General features: G+C 41.1%; 2 protein-coding genes across 2 annotated transcripts; both read right to left on the bottom strand.

Moving 5' to 3' along the window:
• Positions 1-252: 252 nt before the first annotated feature.
• Positions 253-27,175, bottom strand: LOC101484590 (CMP-N-acetylneuraminate-beta-galactosamide-alpha-2,3-sialyltransferase 1). The gene is made up of 7 exons (XM_076878918.1): positions 27,126-27,175; positions 11,743-11,781; positions 8,286-8,419; positions 7,100-7,267; positions 4,530-4,575; positions 2,151-2,270; positions 253-1,484 (listed from the first exon to the last, which is right to left on the bottom strand). Exons 4-7 carry the CDS (start codon positions 7,252-7,254, stop codon positions 1,317-1,319), a joined length of 489 nt encoding a protein of 162 aa, XP_076735033.1. The 5' UTR covers positions 7,255-7,267; positions 8,286-8,419; positions 11,743-11,781; positions 27,126-27,175; the 3' UTR covers positions 253-1,316.
• LOC143414480 (intron Large complex component GCFC2-like) lies at positions 15,538-18,489 on the bottom strand. Its single transcript, XM_076878917.1, has one exon. It carries the CDS (start codon positions 16,243-16,245, stop codon positions 15,538-15,540), a length of 708 nt encoding a protein of 235 aa, XP_076735032.1. The 5' UTR covers positions 16,246-18,489.
• Positions 27,176-27,205: the final 30 nt, after the last annotated feature.

The following is a 27,205-nucleotide window of genomic DNA, read 5'->3' as shown; positions in this document are numbered from 1 at the left end:
GATTGTGAAGTGTTGTAGAACATCTCCAAACCTTCTGTTCTGATGGAAGCATCCAGTATGAGTGTAGAATATATTCAATAACTTTTTTTGCAACAAACATATATACTTCGTTTCTTGATAATGAACAGGTTACAGGAGTTTAATGTGAATGGCATGAATTCATGATTGATACTAAATGGCACTGTACCCATTCATCAAGTCTTCAACATCTAATCAGGTAATGGAGTGAAAAGTGACAAACTGAAAGCAGCATTGCATTTTGTATTCATTTTATTTTGGAGACAAAATGTAGACATGCTACATAGAAGAAATATTCACCAGCAATTTTTTTCAAGTCCAAGTCAAGTCTCAAGAGTCTAATGGATGAAACTGATATTCTATTGACCAATTAGTCTCTCTAACACTTGTAAAATGTTATGAATTATCTTATATGACCTTTGCTTTATTGATGTACAACAGCATTTAAAATGATAAGTGCATACTCACTCAGGGTTGTTGCAATAAACAGAATTTGGGGTCTAATCCTACCTGCCTCACACAGCAATTCATGACAAGGTCTCAAGACTCAAATCCCAAAACTTTGGTTTGGTTTTTGTTTTGGTCAGGTCTAACTTGCGATTGCAAGTCGCCATCTCTGCTACATAGTGCTTAATAATTGTCATAGATTAACACAGAGGTTCCCAAAGTGTGGGGCCTAGATGTTAGCTCTTTATACAGTAAAGTTACAGTGGGATACAAATAATATCAGTCTGAACCACAATTTGTTCCCCCAGTTCAAATCACGGACAAACAGTATCCCACAGCTGTTTATGTTCTTGAACCCATTTTGCACAGAGAGGCATTTTTTGAAAAATGTATTGATGGCAATGCTGAATATTGTTACACAGGGAAAAAAAAAACCCAACTACACATGAAATAATTACACCATGACGCCTCTGCCTTTCTAAATGGAGGGACAGTAACTCCATTTAGAAAGGGTGTGTATATGTAAGCGTATAAAAACTCAAAATAGTTAGATTAACAGTAACAGTATTTTGTCTATATCTGCCAATAAAAGTTTGGGAACCACTGGATTAACAGATGATTCTATTAATAGATGATTCTATTAACAGATGTTTATCTCCTGAGGTCTGAGTCTTCATTACTAACAATCCCAAACCGTGCATGTCAGTTTCAGTAATTGTGTTTTTTGCTGTTTGGTTTTGCTGGTCACTGATTTTTTTTTTAGAACTAAATTTATTTATTCTTACGGAGTTATGGTTATCACTGACGATGACTTGAAAATGATGAGGAGACAAATGAAAAACTAAAGGAAATTACCATCCTTTAAAAAAAACTATTTTCTTCCTCATGTGTAATTTAACAAGCATTTTATATTCTTCTTCTCCTGGGTGGCCTCCTGTTTTTAACCGTTTGTTTTTAAGGATTTCAAAGTAATGGTTCCAGTTTCCCTCGCTGTCTGCTCCAAACCCAAAGACATTAACCTAAAGAAACAAAGTTTTTACAGTCATTAAGTCTTTAGTATTGAATTTAAATAAATGTTGCCACAAATTGCACTCCTAGCCCTTTCATGCATGAATTATGAAAACTTCAGTCATGGAAAAAAAAAACTTTCCAGAGTTTTTTTTATTCCTCTTTAGGCATACAAAACCCCCAATGTAATTGAAATTTTGGCCATGAATACGCTGCAATTATAAGTGCAATGTATTAGTTGAGTCTCCTTGACTCCAACATTGGTCCTGTCTTTACTTGGTATTAGATCAGTTTGAAAGTTTGGCATTTGTATACAGTGCTATCTGAGAGTTGCATAAAATTATTTTTGGCTGCCTATTTGACACAAATGGGTAGCTCTGTACGTTTGAATGGGAATAACTTATGTTGGATGCCCTTTCAGACACAACCCCAAACAACAATATGTTTCTCCAGTTGGAATCAAACCAGCAACTTTTCACTTGCCAGTCCAAAGTGTTAAAAACTACACAATCAAAGGTGCACTTAAAGTACTAACCATAAATATACTTTCATAATTTACATTACATGAATATATTAGTTTGTGAAATTGCTTCTTAATCGGTTTTTCTTCAAGTATGTCTACAATGAGTGTCGGTCAGACGCATAATGTAGAAGTAGATTGTGTAAGGTGAACATACCTCATCACACATTAATAAGCTGAGAACCACAGCAAGGAAGCCAGTGGATGGATAAGCAGCCTTCTTTCTCAGCCAGACATCATGAACATATTTCATGAAAGCTGGATGAAGGATCGACACCTGTTATAAATCAGGCAAATCTTTAAATCTGAGTTTTATTAATTGTTCTTTTATGAAGTATATGCACAATATACTAATATACAAAATACTTTAAATAAGCACCACTGTGGCTAAAAGAAGCCACTATTAGTGGCATGGCTTTGTTCAGTGACATGCATGACCTTCCGAGCACATAATTTTCAAGTATGAGCAACTGTGGAAAACAATAACATACCGGATGCAGAACAGAGTAAACAACAAATACTGCAACAAAGTAAAGGCTGAGGGTGGGAAGAGCCATTGTAAAGGGGGGGGGCATTACTGGAAAATGTGATGAAGCATACAGTGGGGCAAAAAAGTATTTAGTCAGCCACCGATTGTGCAAGTTCCCCCACCTAAAATGATGACAGAGGTCAGTAATTTGCACCAGAGGTACACTTCAACTGTGAGAGACAGAATGTGAAAAAAAAATCCATGAATCCACATGGTAGGATTTGTAAAGAATTTATTCGTAAATCAGGGTGGAAAATAAGTATTTGGTCAATAAGAAAAATACAACTCAATACTTTGTAACATAACCTTTGTTGGCAATAACAGAGGTCAAACGTTTACTATAGGTCTTTACCAGGTTTGCACACACAGTAGCTGGTATTTTGGCCCATTCCTCCATGCAGATCTTCTCGAGAGCAGTGATGTTTTGGGGCTGTCGCCGAGCAACACGGACTTTCAACTCCCGCCACAGATTTTCTATGGGGTTGAGGTCTGGAGACTGGCTAGGCCACTCCAGGACTTTCAAATGCTTCTTACGGAGCCACTCCTTTGTTGCCCGGGCGGTGTGTTTTGGATCATTGTCATGTTGGAAGACCCAGCCTCGTTTCATCTTCAAAGTTCTCACTGATGGAAGGAGGTTTTGGCTCAAAATCTCACGATACATGGCCCCATTCATTCTGTCCTTAACACGGATCAGTCGTCCTGTCCCGTTGGCAGAAAAACAGCCCCATAGCATGATGTTTCCACCCCCATGCTTCACAGTAGGTATGGTGTTCTTGGGATGCAACTCAGTATTCTTCTTCCTCCAAACACGACGAGTTGAGTTTATACCAAAAAGTTCTACTTTGGTTTCATCTGACTACATGACATTCTCCCAATCCTCTGCTGTATCATCCATGTGCTCTCTGGCAAACTTCAGACGGGCCTGGACATGCACTGGCTTCAGCAGCGGAACACGTCTGGCACTGCGGGATTTGATTCCCTGCCGTTGTAGTGTGTTACTGATGGTGACCTTTGTTACTTTGGTCCCAGCTCTCTGCAGGTCATTCACCAGGTCCCCCCGTGTGGTTCTGGGATCTTTGCTCACCGTTCTCATGATCATTTTGACCCCACGGGATGAGATCTTGCGTGGAGCCCCAGATCGAGGGAGATTATCAGTGGTCTTGTATGTCTTCCATTTTCTGATGATTGCTCCCACAGTTGATTTTTTCACACCAAGCTGCTTGCCTATTGTAGATTCACTCTTCCCAGTCTGGTGCAGGTCTACAATACTTTTCCTGGTGTCCTTCGAAAGCTCTTTGGTCTTGGCCATGGCGGAGTTTGGAGTCTGACTGTTTGAGGCTGTGGACAGGTGTCTTTTATACAGATGATGAGTTCAAACAGGTGCCATTCATACAGGTAACGAGTGGGGGACAGAAAAGCTTCTTACAGAAGACGTTACAGGTCTGTGAGAGCCAGAGATTTTCCTTGTTTGAGGTGACCAAATACTTATTTTCCACCCTAATTTACGAATAAATTCTTTACAAATCCTACCATGTGAATTCATGGATTTTTTTTTTCACATTCTGTCTCTCACAGTTGAAGTGTACCTCTGGTGCAAATTACTGACCTCTGTCATCATTTTAAGTGGGGGAACTTGCACAATCGGTGGCTGACTAAATACTTTTTTGCCCCACTGTATCTTGCCTTTGGCTTCACCTACTCCAAAGGCATTGGGAGCACCCGCTGGGCTGTCCAAATCGGCGACAAACAGTATCCAACATTCTTGATTTTTAGTGGGAGCATACATAATTCTTATTTTAAAAAATTACATTTATTCAAAATGACGACGTTGATGTCGGGATTGGTTTGTGAGAGTGTGTGACGCCTCTGTCTTTCTAAATGGGGGACAGTGACTGCGTGTGTCTATGTAAGCATGCATGCCTGAATTAATGGTAGCGTAAAGTTATTATTGGACTTCTTGGGCATCAACATTTGCCAGTTTTGTTAAGGTAAACCTAAAATACTCACCAAATCTTTGTTAGTTATCTTGTTAGAGTTTGGAGCACCGTTTTCCCTGTTGAAAAGAAAATATATTGTTGAATTTGTTAAAGAAATTGTTTAACAAACAAATGCTAATAATTACCTAAGACTTAAGAATCACAATAAGATGTTCCGTTGTTCATAAAACAATTTATTTAACTTTCTTCCATGTAAAAAAAAAAGAGTTGCTGCTAGCTATGTGAAAAACCAGAATATATCATAGGAATATATTTTAATATCAAACAGCTCTTGGGGAGTGGGGTGTCTCAAAATTGTGTTTTAATATTTCCTGTTTATTAGCCCACTAGAAAGTGGATATGCAGCTAAAAGTAATAGTATTACTGCTTCAGCTGTAAGTTAAATTACTCCCAATGGTCCCAACGGCAACTAGAGAGCAGATTTAATGGGGAGATGCGGTGCCTGTTTTAGGGAAACATGGTTTGAAGCTAACATTCTGTCAAAGGCTTGACCACACATACAATGGGACAATGCAAGATGTTCAATTCATGACCCTCAGGAAATCAAGGCATTTTTGTATGCAGAAAAAATGAAGTAGATTGTGAGAAAATGAATCAAAGATGAGCCTGGTAGAAGAATCGATGAAGAACACGTTTGTGTTTCCACTCTTTTTTTCTTTTCTTCTTTTCTTTTTTTGCCTGTCCCGTTTGGTTCTTTTGCCATCAGAATTATTGTCTAAAGGCGAGGAAAGATGTCCAACGGATTTACTTTACCAAATTGACCATCCCAGCCTTGCCGTAATGGTCTATTTGATTCACCTTTTATTGTTTATTTTATTTATTTTTTTATTTTCACTTGCTAGATACGGGACAGACTTGAATGAGGAAAAGAAAAGGGAGAAAGGAAGAGGGGGGAAAAACAGTGGAGAAGAGGGACGGGGATAAAGGGCAAAAAAACAAAAACCAACTAAATAAGCAGACAAAAAAAATACATATATCAATCACCTGGATCACTTGTTGAGAAAGAAAAAAGAAAACAAGCAGAAGAAAACGAGAGCAATACAATAAACAACATCACGATGATATATGGGAATATAACAGTAAATACTAAATATTAAACATTATTGTGCAGCACATAATATCGACAGCGCACAGTGTGCTTTGAGGTAAGAGCCAAAAAGGGTGTAGTTTGTGTGTGTGAGCACCCGTGTGTACACCTGTGAGCATGGACGCGCTTGTTTTTAAAAGGTTCCTTCATGTAATGATCTGCTAGAGGGTGTGGGTGTTTCCGCTCTTTAAAGCAAGTTTCCCCATGAAACAGTTGTGGGAACACCCCAGGAAAGACACAGAACCACATATAGTTTCTTTTTTGTGGGTTCAGTTACCCATACATTAGGCTGGGAAATGAGATATAGGCCTGATATTGATATCTCCTAATAGCTGCAGCATTGCTCATAAACTTGAGTCATCTGTGTTGGAGTAAACAAAGGATTTGTGTAGGAGATTATTTCACTGTGTCCAGTGTGTTTACCACCTTCAAATGCCTTCGCCAGTGTACATTTGTTTTCAAGCCTACAAATTACAGTGGCACTTTGATCTGGATCCACTGACACCGTAAAATCCCCACCAGGGCAATATTGTTGTTTAAAGCACTTAAAAGTCTGATCATCAGCATTAGGTGGATAGATACTACCCCAAATAATCTTTTTCCCCTTTATGTCAGCCAACAAAACAATGACATTTTTTTAACATTTAGTTAAGTTATTTGAAGCATTTAGGATTTATAACATTCTATACATTTTACAGCTAAATGTATGGTGGCCCTGAGAGCCCAAACGGACTGGAACTTAAGGAAACACCAGCAATAAAAACACTGCAAAAGCATACAGAACACAACGGAAATAGGAAAAACAAAACAGAAATAGGAAAAAAGAAATCACAAATAGGAAAAACAAAAACAGAAATAGGAAAAAACATGATTCATGTAATACTTATGATGGATTATTAGGCTAATAGTTAGGGTAACACACTTGCCTTTCATCTTTTCTTTCCTCACAAAACCGATAGATCCTCCACTTCTTTTAAGTATCTCCCAGTGCAATACTTAGCATATTTTGGTTATTGCAAATTGTCTCCCCAGAAACACTTCCCTGGTGCTTTTGGAAATCTGTTTTTTCCTATTTCTTTTTTTGTTTTTTCTATTTCCGTTGTGTTTTGTTTGCTTTTGCAGCGTTTTTCTCATTGCTGGTGTTTTCTTAAGTTGCAGTCCGTTTGGCCTGTCGGGGCCACTGTGTAAATGAGTTTAAGGGCCAGGAAAGAAAATTAAAATATGTCATTTGAATGCTAAACAAAATATACACCATTGATCTGAACCCTTTAAGGTTTAACTAAATTTTGAACCTTGTTTAATTTGCTTGTTCAAACAGATGAACCTGGATTGCACCTTTACTTATAGTTAGCTAAGAATGTATTGCAAAGCTATTAAAATCTGAAATTTCATAATGCCATTCCAGTACAGTAGCAGTACAGTTTCTAGCAACATAAGTTTTAAAAGAAATTGAAATATAATTAAAGTGAAGACAGAAGCCATGTTTGGCCTACCCTGGAATTAATGACTTCAGAAGCCACAAAAAGTCAGGTGTTTTGAATGGAAAAAACAAAAGATGAGTTTTGTTGTCCAATCTAGTAGAACTTTCTGGATACATGACACGATGAGTTGTTTTAGTTCCAACATCTCTTTCAAAACCTTTGGTCATCCCACGGTTGACTCTAAATAGTACAGAAGGATATATAAGTTTACATATTTAGCATTTTAGAAACATTGTAATTTACATCACATTATATGCATAACAAAACATAACAAAACTTAGATTTTTTTTGTGACATGAATCTAGGCTTTTCAGGTTTTGTCAGTGAACAGTGCTGTTGAAATTAGCTTTTGTGTTTTGTTTTTGTGTAATGATGGTTATAATGTGTGGGAATTATATCATTTTATATCATTTTATATCATGTTGATTCCGGTCGCCGGTTGATGGCGCGATATGGCAGCCTCGCTTCTGTCAGTCTGCCCCAGGGCAGCTGTGGCTACAACTGTAGCTTGCTTCCACCAGTGTATGAATGTGAGAGTGAATGAATAGTGATATTGTAAAGCGCTTTGGGTGCCTTGAAAAGCGCTATATAAATCCAATCCATTATTATTATTATTATTTATTCCATTTATTAAACATACAGTTTCAATCATGTTATTAACACACATTGCATTTGTGCTCATGATAGAGTTAAGCATACAGTCTAATGAAGGTTAAAAATGTCGTTCAGCATTATGTCTGAACTGATATATTGATGAAATGACTTGAATGCTGTGAATGAATGCCTAACATGCTTACATACACATAGACATGAAGTATAATTTCTAGGGTAAAAGTGAAAGACATCTTGCTTTGTCTCTGCTTGGCAACTAGTGATCCAAGGTCTACAGGAAGCATCTGGAGGAGCCGGACAACCATATAGGGAAAAATGCTGTTAAACACGGAAAGTTGTAGAACTGTCGTTAATGATAACCTATACATGTGATGTTTTGTCTAACGCGAGAAGGGGTGTTTACCCTGACATAATAAAACCATGCTGAAAGTATGTTTTGACGGAAGATCTAGGTTGACAATATCGAGCTGTGTATCTTTCCACACATGTGTTTAATAAAATCATTGTTTTGACGCACTTGGACCAGTAGTGGTTTGTCTCACACCTCAATCACGAATCGGGACAAATGCCATTAAATTATTCTTACCTTATCACAATATCATGGAAATCAATCAGGGGTCCATACTGGGATCCTCTCAAATTTCCAGAATTCCCCACCACTGCACAACTCTTGCAGCGATCAGGGCGAGGTTCTTCAACATCTGCAATGGGTGTTATTGTCTGAAACACACGTTCTAGTGTTTTATTGTAGACAGTGAAGTTTTGTTTTTCCCTCTGTAAGGGCTGAGAAAAAAGAATAAAGTTTGCAACCTCAGATCACATCTCTTGTTCAAAACACATTTCGTCTTTAACATTATCCCTGCTAATGACAAAATATCTGCATTGTCTTGGAGCAACTGTGCGCAATAGTGTAATTCCCTTAGGGATTAATATTGTTCTGATTCAGTTTCAGTTTGATTCAATTTCAGTTATTTGATAGATAGCACTAGCATCTATTTCTAAGTGTCTTCAAGGATCAAACGTATGCACATTTGTGTTATTAATTATTGAGATATGTCTGTGAAGGTTCTCAATCATCCAGGTCATCGTAGTCTAAGGAGCTTGGGGGGGAAAAGCGTCTTCGATTTCTTTGAGTTGCTTGAAAACATTTCACTTCTCATCCGAGAAGCTTCTTCATTTCTAGGGTTAAATGGTGGAGAGTCCCAGATTTAAGACTCGTGGGAGTGTCCCCCAAGAGGGACATGGACCCCCTACTGGTCCTCTACCAAATCACATGAGCCAAGGTGTGAAAATGGGTGTAGGTCACAATCAGCCAAGGTTTCGGGTGAGCTCATTGTGAAACCTGACCCCACCCTATCATGTGATTTCCTGAGTGGGCATTAAGGTGTCTGGGAAGGGATCTCAAAACTGGATTATAGATGGTAGACAGTTGGTGTCGTGAGCCACCGCCTCTGTTCAAAGATGGTCGCTCATAGTAGACATAGTTTTCCTGTGTGGTTTTCCCGAGTCTCCCTGCATCTCCCCTTTAAATGGCCTGTATTTGTATAGCGCTTTACTAGTCCCTAAGGACCCCAAAGCGCTTTACACATCCAGTCATCCACCCATTCACACACACATTCACACACTTTAGGTATCACCTTTAGGTCTGTTGTTATTAGTTGTCTCCAGTTTAGGTTATCCTCAGGTTCTGTTTCATGCCCACTGTATTTCTGTTTATTTCACTTCCCTAATGAAACTCCCTTGCATCTGAAAGCTGTCTGCATCTTGGGTCCCTCATTAAAATCCACATGGCTTTCCCCATGAGCCGTGACAGTACGAACCAGCCACCGTGGACCCCGCTGCATTTAATCCATCCGAGGAGCTCCAGAGGAACGTCATCTACTCCGTAGAGCGGCTAATCAATCTGTTCCTGCAGCACAAGGGGAAAGCTATAGCTAATCGGCTACAGCAATTAGTTCCCGGTCTCCCCTGATTGCTCAGCTCACTTAATCCGCTCGCACAGGATTTTATTCTGAACGAGCTTCACCTTCGCTCCCTGGGCACTACTACTCAACCAGCCACTACCGCTTCGCTGCTCGGCCCGTCGGTCCAGGCTTCAAATGGGAAGTGGTGCTCACCACAGTCGGACCCCGGGATTTTAGAGCAGCCGGCTTTGGTGAGTAAAAAGGACAATTTTTCTGTTTCAGACTTTGGGACTATTTATTCGGGGGCTGTGTTTTGTGTGAAGGAGGACAATAATAACTGTGGATTTCCTGGTTTCCCTGCAGCTGAGATTACTGAGACTGCCTTTTGGGGGCTACATTAAATTCTAATGACTGTTTTTGCTCTGCTCCCTTCGAGCCTGGAGCTATACTAACTAGCACTGCTAATGTAAAGACTGACAATTCTGAGAACTGTTCATCCCCTGCTCAAGGTGTAGCTCAGTCAACAGCCTTCAGTTCAGGCAGCTGACCTACAGCTTCCCTCAGCTCAGTCTCTAGTGTCCCCAGTAGCTCAGCCACCCATTCGGGCACCAGTCTTGCCAATTCATTCCATGCAGTGAGAAAATTTCATATTAACCTGTGCTGTTTCTCATGAACTGGCTACGTTTGAGACAGTTACTCTCTCCAGGGCCTCCCCAGAGGCTAGCCCTCTGCCCTTAGCTGATTCTAGATCCCTGGAGGCTAAGAAGCCAATTGAGAACTGCACCTTGTTAGCGCTGCCTTTCGTGGCACTTCGAGGGTCCAAGGGACCCATCCAGCCTTCGTTCATCTCCACTGGAGGGTCCGAGGGGCCACTTAAGCCTTCACCTGTCTTTGCTGGAGGGTCCGAGGGACAGCTCTGCTGGAGGCAGAAGGCTGAGTAAGGGCGCCCTCCGTTTGCGAGGTGCGCCTCCTTTTGCGGCACAGGGAGGACAGGGATGAGTTGAACTGGCCTTGGGATATCAACCTGTCACCCAGAGTAACCTCACACTGTGCGAAAATGGTATTTAAAGGATAATTGATAACAACAACCAGGGCATCCGGGGCCAGATCAGAGCCATCACTGTTCATTATTTTCAATCTTAAACTCAGTTGTGTGTCAATTAAATCCAGGTAATGCAAGCAATTTCCAGGCATGGACTCTTCAGTTATGGCTGAAACATGGAGCATCTCCATGTAACATTTCTTCTCAATTGAAAACTAGGTGAGGGGGGCTGTGAAGAGATCCTTTTAACACGTTTTTACACACAGACACGCACGCGCGCACACACACACACACACACACACACACACACACATAGATGCACACATACACACATGCACACACACACACACACGCACGGGTCCCCAAAAACAGTTGTCTAAAAAGGATGTAATTTTTTTGTCAAAAAAGTAAACCTTTTGGCTTTAAAATCCAAACATCCTATTCATCATCCTATTACATCACCATACTTCCACCATACCAATGAAGTATGGTGATTATTTATATGATTATTTATATTGTTTTTTATATAATTTTATGATATTCATAAAAACTATGACTGCTGTAAACCTTTATTACTTCCTTTATTACTTCTTCTGTCATACAGCATTTGACGACAGGTCATAAATCACTGGTTTGATACAAAGTACCTATTATCCCTCCAATTGGATACTTCCAATAAGGTTAAAATCTGGGACTCTCCACCAGTTGCTCTTAGAACTGAAGAAGCTTCTCAGATGAGTGGTGAAACTTCTTTTTTTTCTTTTATCATTTTAAAGATATCTATATAAGTAATTGTATTTTACAATTCTTCAGCCAGTTAGAAATACGGGTTGCAAGGATAAAGAGTTGAGTAAACATAAAATAAAAAAAGATAAGCATAAAACAAGGTTTTTTAAACTTATCTAATCCGTAGCTAAACTACGGAGGAATATTTGTGTTGGTTTTTTTTGGTGGAGGTAGCACACACTTGAATATACTGCTCTTGCTATACCAGTAAACACAGGTGTCATAAAATAAACAAGGGATGGGCAGTTAAAATAACTTTAACATGGCCACAGTGGGACAAAGGTTTATTGTAATATGTTTTCATTATTTACCTTCCACCAGTTGAAATCTTCCTCCGAGGGTTTATGTTTCTGTGACATAAAAGGTTTAGGAGATTCACTAATGATGTAATTAAACCAAGGATCACTGTCTGTTAGACATTTGTGACAGGCACAAAGTCTTGACTCCTGATGACAGAAGGTATATCCAGATAAATTCCATAAAAGGATGGAGACCAAAACAATTGCTGTGATATTCAGTAGTGGGGAAATGTGCACTCTGAATTTTCCCCTTTTGAAATACATCTTGATGGAGTTCCAATCTGTGAACAAATACAATGTGAGTGAATGTGAAAATTAGCACTAAGCCTTTAAGAAAAAAGTAACAGAAATGATAACTCTTTAATTAAAATTATTTATAGTTTGCAACATATTAAGAGCACTGCACTGGAAGGCAGAAAAATCAGATAAACACAGAAGGTTTAATGTCCTCTTGTATTTATGGTATTTGCACAGATAGCATTTACCAGCATAAACCAGCTGCTACATTATGAGCACATCACGTTGAATCAAATACCATGACAGCCAACGGAAAGGAAAACACAGAACTTAAAATACTTTCAGAGTCTGTCGGTTGGTGTATTTGCATGAATTACTTATGCCATTGTTGTATTATCTCTATTGCTGATGAATAACCTAAAATATCATGTCTAATATATATATATATATAACACCCAGCACGCCCCTGCGGGCGGTTTATCCTTCAAGCTCGGGTCCTCTACCAGAGGCCTGGGAGCTTGAGGGTCCTGCGCAGTATCTTAGCTGTTCCTAGGACTGCGCTCTTCTGGACAGAGATCTCCGATGTTATTCCCGGGATCTGCTGGAGCCGCTCGCCTAGCTTGGGAGTCACCGTACCTAGTGCTCCGATTATCACTGGGACCACCGTCACCTTCACCCTCCACATCTTCTCGAGCTCTTCTCTGAGCCCCTGATATTTCTCGAGCTTCTCGTGTTCCTTCTTCCTGATGTTGCTGTCATTCGGAACCGCTACATCGATCACTACGGCCGTCTTCTCATGTTTGTCTACCACCACCACGTCCGGTTGGTGGCCACCACCATTTTGTCCGTCTGTATCTGGAAGTCCCGCAGGATCTTAGGGATCTTAGCTCGGTCATTCTCCATCACCCTTGGGGGCATCTCCCATTTTGACCCCAGGATTTCCAGGTTATACTCAGCACACACACACACACACACACACACACACACACACACACATATATATATATATATATATATATATATATATATATATATATATGTATATATGTCGCGGGGTCCTCTCCTAAACTTCTCCCGAACAAATGCAGGCGTAGTCAGAAAGCATTCAGTGTGGATAATTTATTCTGCCGGCCTCCCAGGTGCACAAAAGATTATTTACAAAGAAAATAGGAAACTAACTTAAGTCAACACAAAACAAACATCTATATACAAAACACAGTCTGCATGTTACCCTCTCTGTAACATCTCACTGGAAAAGAACCCAGGTAGGCCCTGACCGCCTTCTTTTATACCCCATAGCCCCTCCCACTAGGCGTAATAGTCAAACCAAACAATCTTTCCCCCCTTAGCTTATTTCCCGCTGTATTCCTACAATACATATATGTATATACAGACATTTATGGCCAATTCCAGGCAGCCTACAGTGTTTCACAATAATAAAAAACAAACCAAAAAATAATGCAGTTCACGTGACCTTTCAAGCGCACGCGAACCCACTATTTAAACCCCGGAACACCATACCATCGGCTTGCATAACCCCCGTATAATCGGCGATCACAGCGAGTCTCCGCGACCGGCTTTATTAAAGGTAAGTGGGAAAATATGTTGGCCACCCTCTGCGCTGCTCAAAATATACCTCTCACCCTTTTTCGTTTATCTGCCCGGTCGACGAAAAGACGCGCAGCCACGGTAATTGTAGAAACTAATGGTGGTGGTGCGTGTATGCGCCCAGATCAGCTGTCTGCGGCCCGGGACGGTGTAACTCCGTCACATCATCCCCTTCCACCCGGAGGTTGGCGTTGTGCGGCAACCTGGAGAGATAATCTGCCACTACATTGAGCTTGCCTGGTCTGTGACGGATGATGAATCTGAAAGGCTCCAGTGAAAGGTACCAGCGTGTCAGTCGGCTGTTATGGTCCTTCATGGAATGGATCCAGGTGAGCGCTCGATGATCAGTTTCCAGCTCAAACTCTCTTCCAAGTAAATAATACCTGAGTTTCTCCAGTGCCCACTTAATAGCCAAGGCCTCCTTCTCCACCGTTGAGTAGTTGGTCTCCCGTGGCAGCAGCTTGCGGCTTAGGTATAGGACCGCATGCTCATCTCCAGGGTCCCCTTGGGCCAGCACTGCTCCCAGGCCGCTTTTGGAGGCATCCACCTGGACCAGAAATCTCTTCCTGAAGTCTGGGCTCCTGAGAACTGGGGTCGTACACAGGCAGGTTTTCAGCCCTTTGAAGGCTTGTTCACATTCCGCTGTCCATATGACAGGATTCCGTTGGTCCTTGCTGGTCAACGCAGTAAGAGGGGCCGCAATAGTTGCAAACTGGGGCACAAATCTTCGGTACCAGCCAACCAGCCCCAGGAAAGACCGGACTTCCTTTTTGGTGCGAGGCCGAGGGCAGTTCTGGATAGCTTCCACTTTATCCAACTGCGGGCGCACCTCACCTCTGCCCACTTGGTAGCCAAGGTAGCGGGTCTCCTGCCGTGCCCACTCACATTTAGAGGGGTTGAGGGTCAACCCTGCCTTATGGATTCTTCCCAGGACTTCGGACAGGTGCTGCAGATGCTCCTCCCAGGTGTTGCTGAAGATCACTACATCATCCAGGTAGGCGGCACTATAGGGGTCACACCCCTGTAGTAATTTGTCCATCAGCCTTTGAAAGGTGGGCGGTGCCCCATGTAGGCCAAATGGCATCACCGTGAACTGGAACAGGCCGGCAGGTGTCCTGAAGGCGGTGTACGGTCGAGAAGACTCCTCCAGTGGCACTTGCCAGTAACCTTTGTACAGATCCAAGGTGGTGATGTACCTGGCCGCTCCGATCTTCTCCAGCAAGTCCTCGATTCGAGGCATGGGGTAGGCATCAGTTCCTTCAATACAGACTCGGGGAGCAGTAAATCCCACTTCCCCATATTGCCTAAGAGTTTTACAGCTGTCCAGAACCGCTGATCTCTGAAGTGACGCTGAGGTGAAGACGCCTCTTCAAGAAACTTTTTGGGGTACAGGGGAACAAAGACATCTTCATCTACACAGCTTCTCAGCCTGCGAACCAGAGCCTCTGTGAATGCCTTGACTGGCTTGCTATGCTCTCCTTCAAAGATAGAATAGTCCTCCTTCAGACTGTGGCACACATCAGTCAGACAGACAGACTGTTGGTGGGACATGGGATCCCACACCAGCTCCACATAAGCAGTCATTTTGGGTACGACGGTCCTTTCTATGACGCTGGACAGCGTCTGTCTGTCTGTGTGCTCCAGCTCTTCGTGGCCATGTCCATGACAAAAGGTCTCCACTGCTGTGAACCATGGGAGGTTTTCAAAGTCTCCACTGGTATCTTTTAAAGGCTTCCATGCCAGCAGCTGATGCCTGATGATGGGGTTCAGCAACTTGGGCAGACACAGAGAGATATAAGCATTGTGGTAGGACTCCGAGTAGCATTCCCTCCATTCTTCAAAGCGAGACAGAATCTTTTTAACACTGCAGAAGTCTTCTTGGACATCAGAAAAGTCTGCCTTAGACCTCAACAGTATGTCAGCTATGTTGTTCTGCAGCTGCTCCTGCTCTTCTGCTGAAGGTTATGTGTCTTCAGCCATATCAAAGTCTTCCTCAGTTTTAACACCGACGCTTACCTCACACTGAGTTTCTGATCCATTGGCTGAACTTGCACTCTGCTCTGCTGTGTTATAGCCAAGCTGCTGCAGGTGGTCTGCCTGCTCCTTAATCTTCTCTCGTCTCTGAGCCAACAGCGCCTCCATCTGGTCAGACAGCAGAGTGTGCAACTGCAGCTCCAGAGAGTTGATCTCAACAACCTTCTCCTGCAAACACTCCACCATGTTGTGGGCATAAGTCGTCATGGTCCTGTAAAACTTAAGCTGCTTCTCTGAGGAGCTTTCCTCCAGATTCTCCAACGAGGTTTTAGCACCCTCAACATCGCTCTCCATCCTTCTGAGCTCTGCCTGGCGTGCTCTGTACACCTCCTTCAACGACTCAAGTTTTCCAGCGATCCTTCTCTTGACCGTTGAGACAGTGACAGGAGGAAGCATCTTTGGAACTTTGACTCCTGCAGATTTCTTCTTCTGTCTTCCTCTATCTCGCCTGCTTATGCTACTGCTGCTATAGCTGCTGGAGTCACTGCTAGATGGGCTCTGCTCCCCTGGTCGTCTTTTGACTCCCTTCCCAATTTGTGTCTCTTCCCAGAGTTCCTGCTCCTCCCCATCAGTCCCTGACCGACTGCCATCACTTTCTCCAAGTTTCTCAGTAATTCTTTCCCTGATGCTCCTCATCCGTGGGGCAAACTCGATTCTCCTCTCGTGATCATCCAGCTCATTATCATCATCATCGACTCTGTCATCTTCATCTTCCCTGCTGTAGTGATCTAGTGTGCTGCCAGCTGAACTCTGGCCATCTCTACTGAGGGGAATGAATTCTTTCTGGGTTTGATTGGCACGACGCCGTCTCTTGGCTGCCTCGATCTCTCTAGCATTGGGGATATTTACGGGCGTATAGAAGAACTGCTAGAGTCTGAGGCTGAGCTGGCTGAAGGAGATCCCACTCCACGTTCATCGCTATCACTGTCATCATTGCTCCCATTATCCTTGTATTCATCATCATCATCTTCGTCGTCATCTTCCACAGAATATCGTGACGTCTGACTGCTATAATCTTGCCTGGGTGAAGCAGATGATGAGACAGCACCACCAGCCCCTGTGCTGACGATGGTCTTGGCAGGCGGAGCCTCCTTCTTCCTAATTTGGAACAGAACTGCTTTCTCAGATGACTTCTTCAATTTAAACGTAGACTCCTCAGCTTCCTTATCATCGGAGAAACTCAAAACAGAGGTTTCTTTCTTTTTGGTCCCCTCCTGGTCTTTCTTTCTCTCTTCTCTTTCTTCTGTCGTATGCTGCTCTGGTCTTTGGAAAAGAGAGTTTATTACAGAGAAATGGCTCTTTCCAAAATAAAAGCTATACTATACGTTTTTTCTGGGCTATATTCTCAGCAGCATATTAAACATATCAGGTCCCCATAAGGAGAATCATGTACTAACGGCTGTCTAAATGACTCGGCTAAAGTTTGTAGCATGCGTGCTTGTTGTTTTTGTGTGCTTCCACTTGTCTTTGCACTAGGATAATGTTGGAGTAAATGTGCAGTCATATTCGTTGTGTTCCCACTAGTGCTGTCAGCGTTAATCTCGTTGAAATGATGTTAACACCACAACACGGCAAATCTCCGTTAACGAGCTACCGTGGATCGCCCCGTGCATGGGGCTGGACGGCCAACACGTTAACGAGCTAACTGCGCTAACACACTAGTTCCCACCCATGTAATTGAGCATTGCATGGCACATCCAACATACTGTTTTACTTTAGTCCATGACGCGCTTACCTCCAGGGTCATACGTCACATGAAAACCAAAATAATTCCAAACGCCACATCTGAATGAGGGTGGGGTGGTTCAATTTGCCATGTTGCAAGGAGAGCTTAACTTCTGTCTTGCTAGCTTGCCCTGCGCTCACTGAATCTGCGATCGACTACTCCGCCTAGGCTGCACTGTCGAGTGTAGATCCACTGAGCGCTCAACACAGACAGCATCGTCAGAAGGAAAGTCGATAAAATAAATTGCTAATTTTGTATTGTTCGATACATATGCGTAGCGAACCGAAAGCACTGTATCGAACGGTTCAGTATCGATACGAGTATCATTGCACCCCTAATATATATATATATGTATGTATACATATTTAAATATACACACACAAACACACACATATAGTGAGAGAAAAATACATTTGGGAAACTTAATGACTGGAGGTTCAGTACAGATTAGTGTGAGATGAGACAGAGTGTAAATTATAATGTGTCTTACCAGCAAAAAGATGAAATTACAAAAGCAGGAATATGAGTCAAGAAGAACCAGTATGATACATCTATCAAGCTATCTATGTAGCTATCAACAAAAGAGGAACTTTTCAAAAGGAGAGGGAGGGAGGGGTTATGGACTATGTGCAAACAAGAGCCCCCGAGAGCAGCCATTTGGCTTTTCTACCTTTTATTGGGGTTGTGTCTGACTTGTGAATTGCCACACAACTGTTGCACACAATTTAAATGTTTTATGTAAACCCACAAAACATACACACACAAATATACATACATACATACGTATAAATATATAATCTATTAGCCTGTTACTCAGCAGTAATTAGCTGAAATTTGTGTCCACGCTTTGCACCATAACAGTTTATGAATACTTCTTACTAGAGGATCTTTCTCATTGGCTGAAAATAATTCCACCCTCATATATGGTCATATCTCTAAAAAACTCTAACTAAAAAAAACCCTATAGAACATTGTGGGTTAAAAATATGCAACAAAACACTGAAAATTCAATGAGGCTAAAAGAACACATATGACCAAGTCAAAAAGTAAGAGAAGTTGTATAAATAAAGCTACCACTTTCTGCCAAAACAGCTAAAAGTAAGTAGAGAATGTTATAAACGAACCATAGTCTTTAATCTAGAGCATAACAGATAAATATTCAATTACACTACTCGTAAAAAAGAAAAGAAAGACAAAGTTAGTACAAAAATAGAGATCCTTTGTCGCACCTCAGCCGCTGTCTTAAGTTGAAGTTTTCGAGATGAAAATATTTGTAGTATTACGTAATACTTTTGCATAAAGTACACATTATGATATTTGCTGTTGGCTGATGCTGATCACTAGTGTGATAACTGTGTGAGTTATCTCAGGCTTGCAGAATATATATGACATTTAATGTTAATTTTATAGATATCCGAGGAGCATTTTATTGATATTTGTATATATATTTGACCATTTCAGCCCTTTGGTACTCCTTCCATTATAGCAGTTAGAGTAAATCATTTAAAGTGCCATTGAATTGGCCTTGGATGTGTACATTCCCTCTAAAGAAATTTCAGATTTTTAATTTTAAACTTGAAAGAGTTTATACATTTTGCAATAGGGTATTATTTTTGTCAATTCTATCTTGTTTGCTTGTTGAGTCACTGGATATAAGCTGCTTAGGTGAGGTCTTTATTTTTACAATCATCATCAATCTAATGGCAGCAGCTGTGCTTTGAGGAAAAGAATGTTGACAGAGAAGGTGTGGATGCAACATGTCAGCACATGAACTGTCAGTGGTACAGATAAAAGGTGTGGTATCAGTTTAGTGGTAAAAAGTTATATATTTTTACATCACTTTGTGACCAGATGGACTGAAAACCAAGCTAAAAAACTACATGTATTGAGTTTCATTTGAATCTACTGTAAAAAAAAAAAAAAGAAAAGAAAAAAAAACTGTATAGATTTAACATTGTCTATGAATGAGTGTTTAATGTTACATTTTAGAGCATGTCCAGTGGTGTCTTCTGCCAGTAGAGAAAGTAATGCCACTAGGTTGGTTGGTTGGTTGCTGGTTATAGACATTCATTTATGTAAGCTTATTAGTGACATAGCTGATAACTCAGCGGAAAACAAAAAAATAAAAATAAAAAGCAGTTTATGGTGGTTAATTCGGTACTGACCCTGGCTGCAGCAATGGGTTTTATGTGACAAACCCAATGAGATGGTGTACTATTTCACACTAGGTGGTTCTTCACTGTTAGCTAGCTAAAGTGAAAAAGAAAAATCCATCTGGAGGTCGCCAGTTCACTAATTCATTACAAAGACTTCTCGGAGGTCAGCTGCGTGGAAGACGGCAGCGACGTGGGCAGAACAAATCCAGAGGCCGGCCAGGCGGAAGGCCGCGGCAGCGACACCTTTCAGGAGGCTGTTCAGGAGTTGTCCATGACGGCGATGAAGTCCCACCAGCGGCCTGGAAGGTGGCCGGTGATGTTGAGGTGCTGACCGTGGAAAAGGCAGCAGCATGGCAACCGCAGGGCCAGGCGAGGCTGAAGCTGCAGGCGAGGATGATACTGCAGGCGATGGCATGGAAGCCACAGGTGGTGGCACTGCGGGCGACGGCGTGGAAGCCACAGGTGACGGTGATGGCCAGACAGGCTCCTTGGACCCCCAACCGGAAGCAGGAGGCTGGAGCAGATCTTCGGACCCTCCAGCGAAGGCTGAAGCAGCTCCTCGGACCCTCCAGCGAAGACTTAAGGCTGGAGCAGTTCCTCGGACACCCAAGCGAGAAGAGTCACAGAACCAGCAGACACCTGGGCCTCTGGCACACATGAGAGAGACAGCAGCTGCGCAGAGCACTGACCCTGCTCAGGCAGCGACAGCCAGGTGCAGTCCTCAGCTGGTTTGAATCAAGTCCTGCTTTCACCTCCTGAGTCACACGATGTTTACCAGAACTTTCTTGAAACTGACTGAAAGTTCATTGTCCATTGCCTGCTTAAACTGTTCTTGCCCTTGACTTTGATACTGAACTACAAAGTTGCTTTATTTCTATTGGCCCCTGTGTGCTGATTCAGTACATTCCTGGAGTAAACAACCCAGAAAGGTCTCGTCTTTATCTTAACAGTCTCCTGCAGCATTGGTATCCAGTCTTAGGTTGTTGCTATGTGAGAGACTAGAGACTTTCTGACCACAATTCCTAACCCTGCAGTAGAAGCCTTAGAAATAGCAGTGTTAGACTCCATGAGGCAAATGTACAGGGAGTGCAGAATTATTAGGCAAGTTGTATTTTTGAGGAATAATTTTATTATTGAAACTCATTAATATCAAAGCTGAATGTTTTTGGAAGTAGTTTTTAGTTTGTTTTTAGTTTTAGTTATTTTAGGGGGATATCTGTGTGTGCAGGTGACTATTACTGTGCATAATTATTAGGCAACTTAACAAAAAACAAATATATACCCATTTCAATTATTTATTTTCACCAGTGAAACCAATATAACATCTCCACATTCACAAATATACATTTCTGACATTCAAAAACAAAACAAAAACAAATCAGCGACCAATATAGCCACCTTTCTTTGCAAGGACACTCAAAAGCCTGCCATCCATGGATTCTGTCAGTGTTTTGATCTGTTCACCATCAACATTGCGTGCAGCAGCAACCACAGCCTCCCAGACACTGTTCAGAGAGGTGTACTGTTTTCCCTTCTTGTAAATCTCACATTTGATGATGGACCACAGGTTCTCAATGGGGTACAGATCAGGTGAACAAGGAGGCCATGTCATTAGTTTTTCTTCTTTTATACCCTTTCTTGCCAGCCACGCTGTGGAGTACTTGGACGCGTGTGATGGAGCATTGTCCTGCATGAAAATCATGTTTTTCTTGAAGGATGCAGACTTCTTCCTGTACCACTGCTTGAAGAACTCAAAATCTTACCAAGTATATTTGTCTTATTTCTAGTCAAAATTATCTCATTACACTTAAAATAAGACACAATCAGCTACAGGGCAACATTTCAGTAAGCTAAAGAAACTTGTTTCAAGACAGTGAATCTTGAAACTAGAGAAAAACTAGAGATTTTTCACTTGTTCCACTGGCAGATTTTTTCACTTAATACAAGATATTTTAGCTTAAAATAAGTGAAAAAATCTGCCAGTGGAACAAGTGAAAAATCTCTAGTTTTTCTCTAGTTTCAAGATTCACTGTCTTGAAACAAGTTCCTTTAGCTTACTGAAATGTTGCCCTGTAGCTGATTGTGTCTTATTTTAAGTGTAATGAGATAATTTTGACTAGAAATAAGACAAATATACTTGGTAAGATTTTGAGTTTTTGCAGTGAAGGTGTCTTCCAGAAACTGGCAGTAGGACTGGGAGTTGAGCTTGACTCCATCCTCAACCCGAAAAGGCCCCACAAGCTCATCTTTGATGATACCAGCCCAAACCAGTACTCCACCTCCACCTTGCTGGCGTCTGAGTCGGACTGGAGCTCTCTGCCCTTTACCAATCCAGCCACGGGCCCATCCATCTGGCCCATCAAGACTCACTCTCATTTCATCAGTCCATAAAACCTTAGAAAAATCAGTCTTCAGATATTTCTTGGCCCAGTCTTGACGTTTCAGCTTGTGTGTCTTGTTCAGTGGTGGTCGTCTTTCAGCCTTTCTTACCTTGGCCATGTCTCTGAGTATTGCACACCTTGTGCTTTTGGGCACTCCAGTGATGTTGCAGCTCTGAAATATGGCCAAACTGGTGGCAAGTGGCATCTTGACAGCTGCACGCTTGACTTTTCTCAGTTCATGGGCAGTTATTTTGCGCCTTGGTTTTTCCACACGCTTCTTGCGACCCTGTTGACTATTTTGAATGAAACGCTTGATTGTTCGATGATCACGCTTCAGAAGCTTTGCAATTTTGAGACTGCTGCATCCCTCTGCAAGATATCTCACTATTTTTGACGTTTCTGTGCCTGTCAAGTCCTTCTTTTGACCCATTTTGCCAAAAGAAAGGACGTTGCCTAATAATTATGCACATCTGATATAGGGTGTTGATGTCATTAGACCACACCCCTTCTCATTACAGAGTTGCACATCACCTAATATGCTTAATTGGCAGTAGGCTTTCGAGCCTATACAGCTTGGAGTAAGACAACATGCATGAAGAGGATGATGTGGACAAAATACTCATTTGCCTAATAATTCTGTACTCCCTGTATGATGTGGCATAGATTCTGATGATGCTGCAAATGCCCTCATTGGAGCAAAAGACTCTACGGCTGATCTATTGCACTAATTTATAAACAAATCAAACCCAGTTTGCAGCACAAACTTTTATTTTTTCAACTCACAGTGATTAGGCCTTCAGTGAAACTTGTGGTATTTATTCTAACCATGTGTGTCTTGTGTGTTTTTGTTCTCATCCAGCAGTCCTCATCCCTCATCACTTGTCTTTATGGATGTCTCTGTGCCTGGAGTCTGTGACATTGTGTTATTTTTTTCCCTTACATGCTTTATAAATGGAATGTATTATTTAATTTGGGCCACCTCCTCTAGCTTCTCTAATTGGCATGTTAGTTCTCTCTTGTAAAATTCATATTTTTACGTTTCAAGGAATTTTAGGGTATTATTTGTGCTATTTCCACTATGTTACTTGTTAAGCCATTAGATATAAATCGCTTAGATAAGTCAATGTTTTTCAAATCACCAGCTGTTGAGGCATCAGCTTAGTTGAAAGGAATATTGACAGAGAAGGTGTGGATGCATTTTAAAGTTGCCAACGCATTAACTGTCCAAGCTACAGAGGAAAGGACTCGTAATAATGTGTTAAATTAGTTCTAGATTTGTACTTTATTTTGTGACCAGTATGACTCATGGCTAATGTTAGGTTGAAATTATTAAATGTTGCCATTATTGTACTTAAATTTGTAAGCCTTGCCTTAAACTGTATGCTCAGAGACATTCTTTTATTTCTATTGTCCTCCCTAGCTTGTTGAATGGTGAGGGGGGCTATTGGATGAAACCACATTGTTGTTAATATTGGGGTTGATATTTAATTGTTGTGACGTATGTTTGAAGTTGGTGGGATATGTGTGTTTGTTACGTCAGCCAAGAAAAAGAGTTTAGGTTAGGATATTTGGTTAAGGGATGGATTTATCCCTGTATTGATTAGCAGAGTTGGACTCAGGCATCAGATAATAAACTGGCGGTTAGAGTCCACAGTGATGCTTTTAACATGATTTAAATTACTTAGGACGGGAAGGACGATTCCTAGGAGCGTCGTTGCTCAGCGTGTGGCAGTGACTGGTGATCGTGGACGCATGGTCATCCCTGGCGGCATCCAGTTAGCCCGGTTGGTAACCGCAGAACTTCGGGCACCCGTTAAAAACCAAGTGGTCATTGACCACTTCCTTACCGCGCTTTTTGACCGACAGGGGCGGGGCCTCGGGCGTGACCATTTCAACGTGGCTGACAGGTGAGCCTTAAGTAAAGCTTTAAGGTGTAAGTTTATATGCCGATAAGTGGGACTTCCTGTCGAGCTGCGGGAAGCGCTTATAAATTAAAATAGGGCTTAGAAGTCAGACCGCTGTCTCGGACAGATGACAGCTGTAATTGACCAGCAAGGTGGACGAACCTGGGCTTAGAGGCTTTTAATATAGTCGAAAAGTTAGGTGTGCCGGTACTAAGGTTTTGAAGATGAAGTGAAGATGTGATGGAAATAATTTATCTTGGCAGTCAGTGTTATATGTAAATATGTGAATGTATAAGTGAAGTGTAAAATTGTTATTTGGATGAATGATTAAAGATGCACATTGTTTTGAGGTTTGAGAATCTGTGATTCAACCAAGTGACCAAGGTTTTTTCCTTTAAAACAGGAGCAAAGTAAGGAAAGCACATATATTTTGGTTAAGTCTGATAAAGTAAAATTAAAATGTACCGTTACATTAAGAGGAGCAAAATGAAATCAAAATATGCTGTACGAAGAACATGACTGATAACTGTTCTGTCTTAAGTTTTGTTATAACACAGGTATTACAAATGGGAAATGTGGGTTTTAAAAAAAATGAAGTTAGTGTTAACACACAGGTGTTGTTTCTAGGCAGCTCTGAATGGAGCCAGGGGTTTAAAAGATTTAACATGATGATTAAACTGATTTTATTCCTAAACACAGGTTTGGAAGCCCGGAGCAAATTTACCCGAGGGGAGAATTGCTGAGGGTTTTAGAGAAATAATTTGACTAAGCTTTTTCTATTAATTTTATAAGAGGTGGTGAAGTATTTTCAGTATTTTCTGTTTCAGTAGCTGGTCTTTAGTGACACACGAAGTGTGTCAAGAAGGGGTGATTTTGGGTTTAATTTGAAATAAGGGGCTTTGTGATCATGTTATGATTTTCTGGGTGTTTGATAATTTAGCTCTAATAAAACTTACTCATAAGTAATTGCTTCTATGCTTAAACTTAATTGATTGAAAATGCTTGTTTTGTTTTCTCTTTGATTTTTTTTAGTAGAATAAGTAAACGGTCAATGTAAAAACAAAATGCTTCTAGACACAGATAACATGAAGGTTCACTTGTAGGTCAGAGTTAAGACACATTTCGCTTGGAAACTTTTGTACTTGCATACCAACAGTTTTTTTTAATGCACGCTTACAGACACAGACATGACGTAGATTAGTTTCTGGGGTAGAGGTGAAAAACAGTTTGCTTTGTCTTTGTTTAAAGTAGTAAGTTGAGTACAGGACGTACTTGAGATGATCAGATAAGAGAAGAAGAGAGGTTTTTTTTGTTTTTGGAGTGTCAAGGGTTGTTAATAGTGTAGCTTACCCAAATGAATAAAATTGCAGATTATATATGTATAAATGATAGACCCAAGAACATGATAGGTTGAACCAAGTATGAAGAATTAAGAGAACAATTGATGAACATAATAGGTTATGGAGGCATAGCAGAGAGAGGCGTTTTCCTTTTCTGTCCATTACAGGAGAAGGAGCAGGTTGGCGAGAATCCTGGAAGCACCGGACCGAACGGGACCACAAAAGAAGCACAGAGCACGAATGTTCAAGGAAATTTGTTGTTTAGGATATTAAAGGCTTGTTAAGGCTAAATGTGGCCATAAAAATAATGAAGAGCAATATGGGCCCTTTAGGGGATAAAGTTAATTATAGATGATTGGATTGGAGCAGTGAGGGAAGGCAGAAGTGGGGTTAAATTGTGACTCTGGGGTCAAAAGGGGATGGTAGGAAGAGAAGCAATGATAGCTCACAGCCCAGCGTAAACGCGAGGTGCTGTATAAGGGCTTGATTTATTTGTTTGATTTATTTGTTGTGGATACAAGTAATTATGCTATAGTAATAAGGGAACATTGAAAGTGTACAACTCGTTGAGGGGACGGAGGACCTAAAGGGTTGGGCAATTGAAAGGTTTCATTTTTGATATGATTTCTTTTGTTATATTTTAGCTATTATTCTCACATGGAAGTAAACTTAATGGGAATAATTAGGGTTTACGTCGGCTTTTAAAAAAGACGAAAAGGGGAAACTGTTGGGGTTTGAATATATAATCTGAATGCGTATTTGCTGATTATGTTGTTTTAGATACGAGAGGCCTAACTCTGAGTACAGTCTGTGCCAAAAGGGACTGACAGGAAATTAAATGCTTTTGCAGGCAGAAAGTGAAACTAAGCAGAGTGTTTGATCGAAACTTAAAGTGTATGTGACGTCGAGAAGTACATAAATAACCTGGCTTCCTGTTTTCTGCTTGAGACTGGCTGATTTGAGCAGGCGTTTCTGTGTGTGCTCACTGCTCAGTCGCCATTTTTAAAGTAAAAGACCACTATGAGCTGTGTCTTTTTTGGCTGTAAAGAATACAAAAGAACTGGGATTTAATAACACTCACTCACGTGCACTCACACATACACACAGGTACGCACATACAGTCACTCACGTGCACTCACATAGACATATGGGTACGTGCTCATACAAGCACTCCATGGGGGTTTTATGATGGGGTCGCTTCTATAAAGCTGACTGTAACAAACAAAAGAGTGGAAGATTTGCAGAGGGACACCGGCCTTGCATGTCTCCACTTCTAGAAGATGCATGCTTAAATGAAGATGAATAAAGATGAATAAAGGTTTTGTGAAAATGACTACTGAGTTCTGGTGCCATCTCTGGATGCCCGAGGAATAAAAAGAACCGGGGTAAAACTGATTTCGTAACATTTGCTTTCTTCACAGGAATAACATCTGAACTAGAGGGCCTGCTGAGGTGCAGACCCAACAGCTAGTTACAAAGTTTTTCAGTTTAAGACTATTTTTCATGCATAATAATAGCTATTAACTACTGACTAAAGCGTACAATATGCATATTTCAGTGTGTGAGTGATTCAGCAGTTTAGTAGACAGTCAACAGTGACTCCAGAAACATAAGTCTCATAAATATAAAGAGGACTCTAAATAAGTGACCGTACCCTATTATTAAAATTAAAAGTTGTAATTATTTGTTTCGTGGGGTCCTCTCCTGAAAAAATGCAGGCATCGTCAGGAAACGTTCAGTGTGTGTACTTTATTTTGCTGGCCTCCCAGATGCATTATTTACAAAGAAAATAAACAACTAACTTATTCATCACTAAACAAAAATCTATGTACAGAACGCAAGAGAATGCTAAACAATCAATCAGAAAGACACAATTCAGCCACACTATAATGCTAACATGTTTTTTAAATGTATATATTTAACAACATCTGAATAAGGTTTTTTTAAGAGGTTTTATAAAGCTTGTCATGAGTAATTAATAGTGTTAAATGTAATATATTTTCTCTTACCTTCAAAAGTAAAGGAAGTAGCAAGTAGGCAGAGAGTCTGTGAACGATAGAGCAAGTTGAATTGGTGAGCTACTATTCAA

The sequence above is a fragment of the Maylandia zebra genome, linkage group LG22 (assembly GCF_041146795.1).
Source record: "Maylandia zebra isolate NMK-2024a linkage group LG22, Mzebra_GT3a, whole genome shotgun sequence".
NCBI classification, from domain to species: Eukaryota; Metazoa; Chordata; class Actinopteri; order Cichliformes; family Cichlidae; genus Maylandia; species Maylandia zebra.
This window is presented reverse-complemented; position numbering and strand designations above follow the sequence as displayed.

What these genes read in the sequence shown, in the direction of transcription:
- LOC101484590 (XM_076878918.1), bottom strand. Translation starts at nt 7,254, where the DNA reads ATGACCAAAGGTTTTGAAAGAGATGTTGGAACTAAAACAACTCATCGT. An exon ending in CTGAAGTCATTAATTCCAGG is followed by an intron (nt 4,576 to 7,099) that starts GTAGGCCAAACA and finishes TCTTTTCAACAG; the next exon opens with GGAAAACGGTGCTCCAAACT. An exon ending in AGATAACTAACAAAGATTTG is followed by an intron (nt 2,271 to 4,529) that starts GTGAGTATTTTA and finishes GATTTATAACAG; the next exon opens with GTGTCGATCCTTCATCCAGC.
- LOC143414480 (XM_076878917.1), bottom strand. Translation starts at nt 16,245, where the DNA reads ATGAGGAGCATCAGGGAAAGAATTACTGAGAAACTTGGAGAAAGTGAT.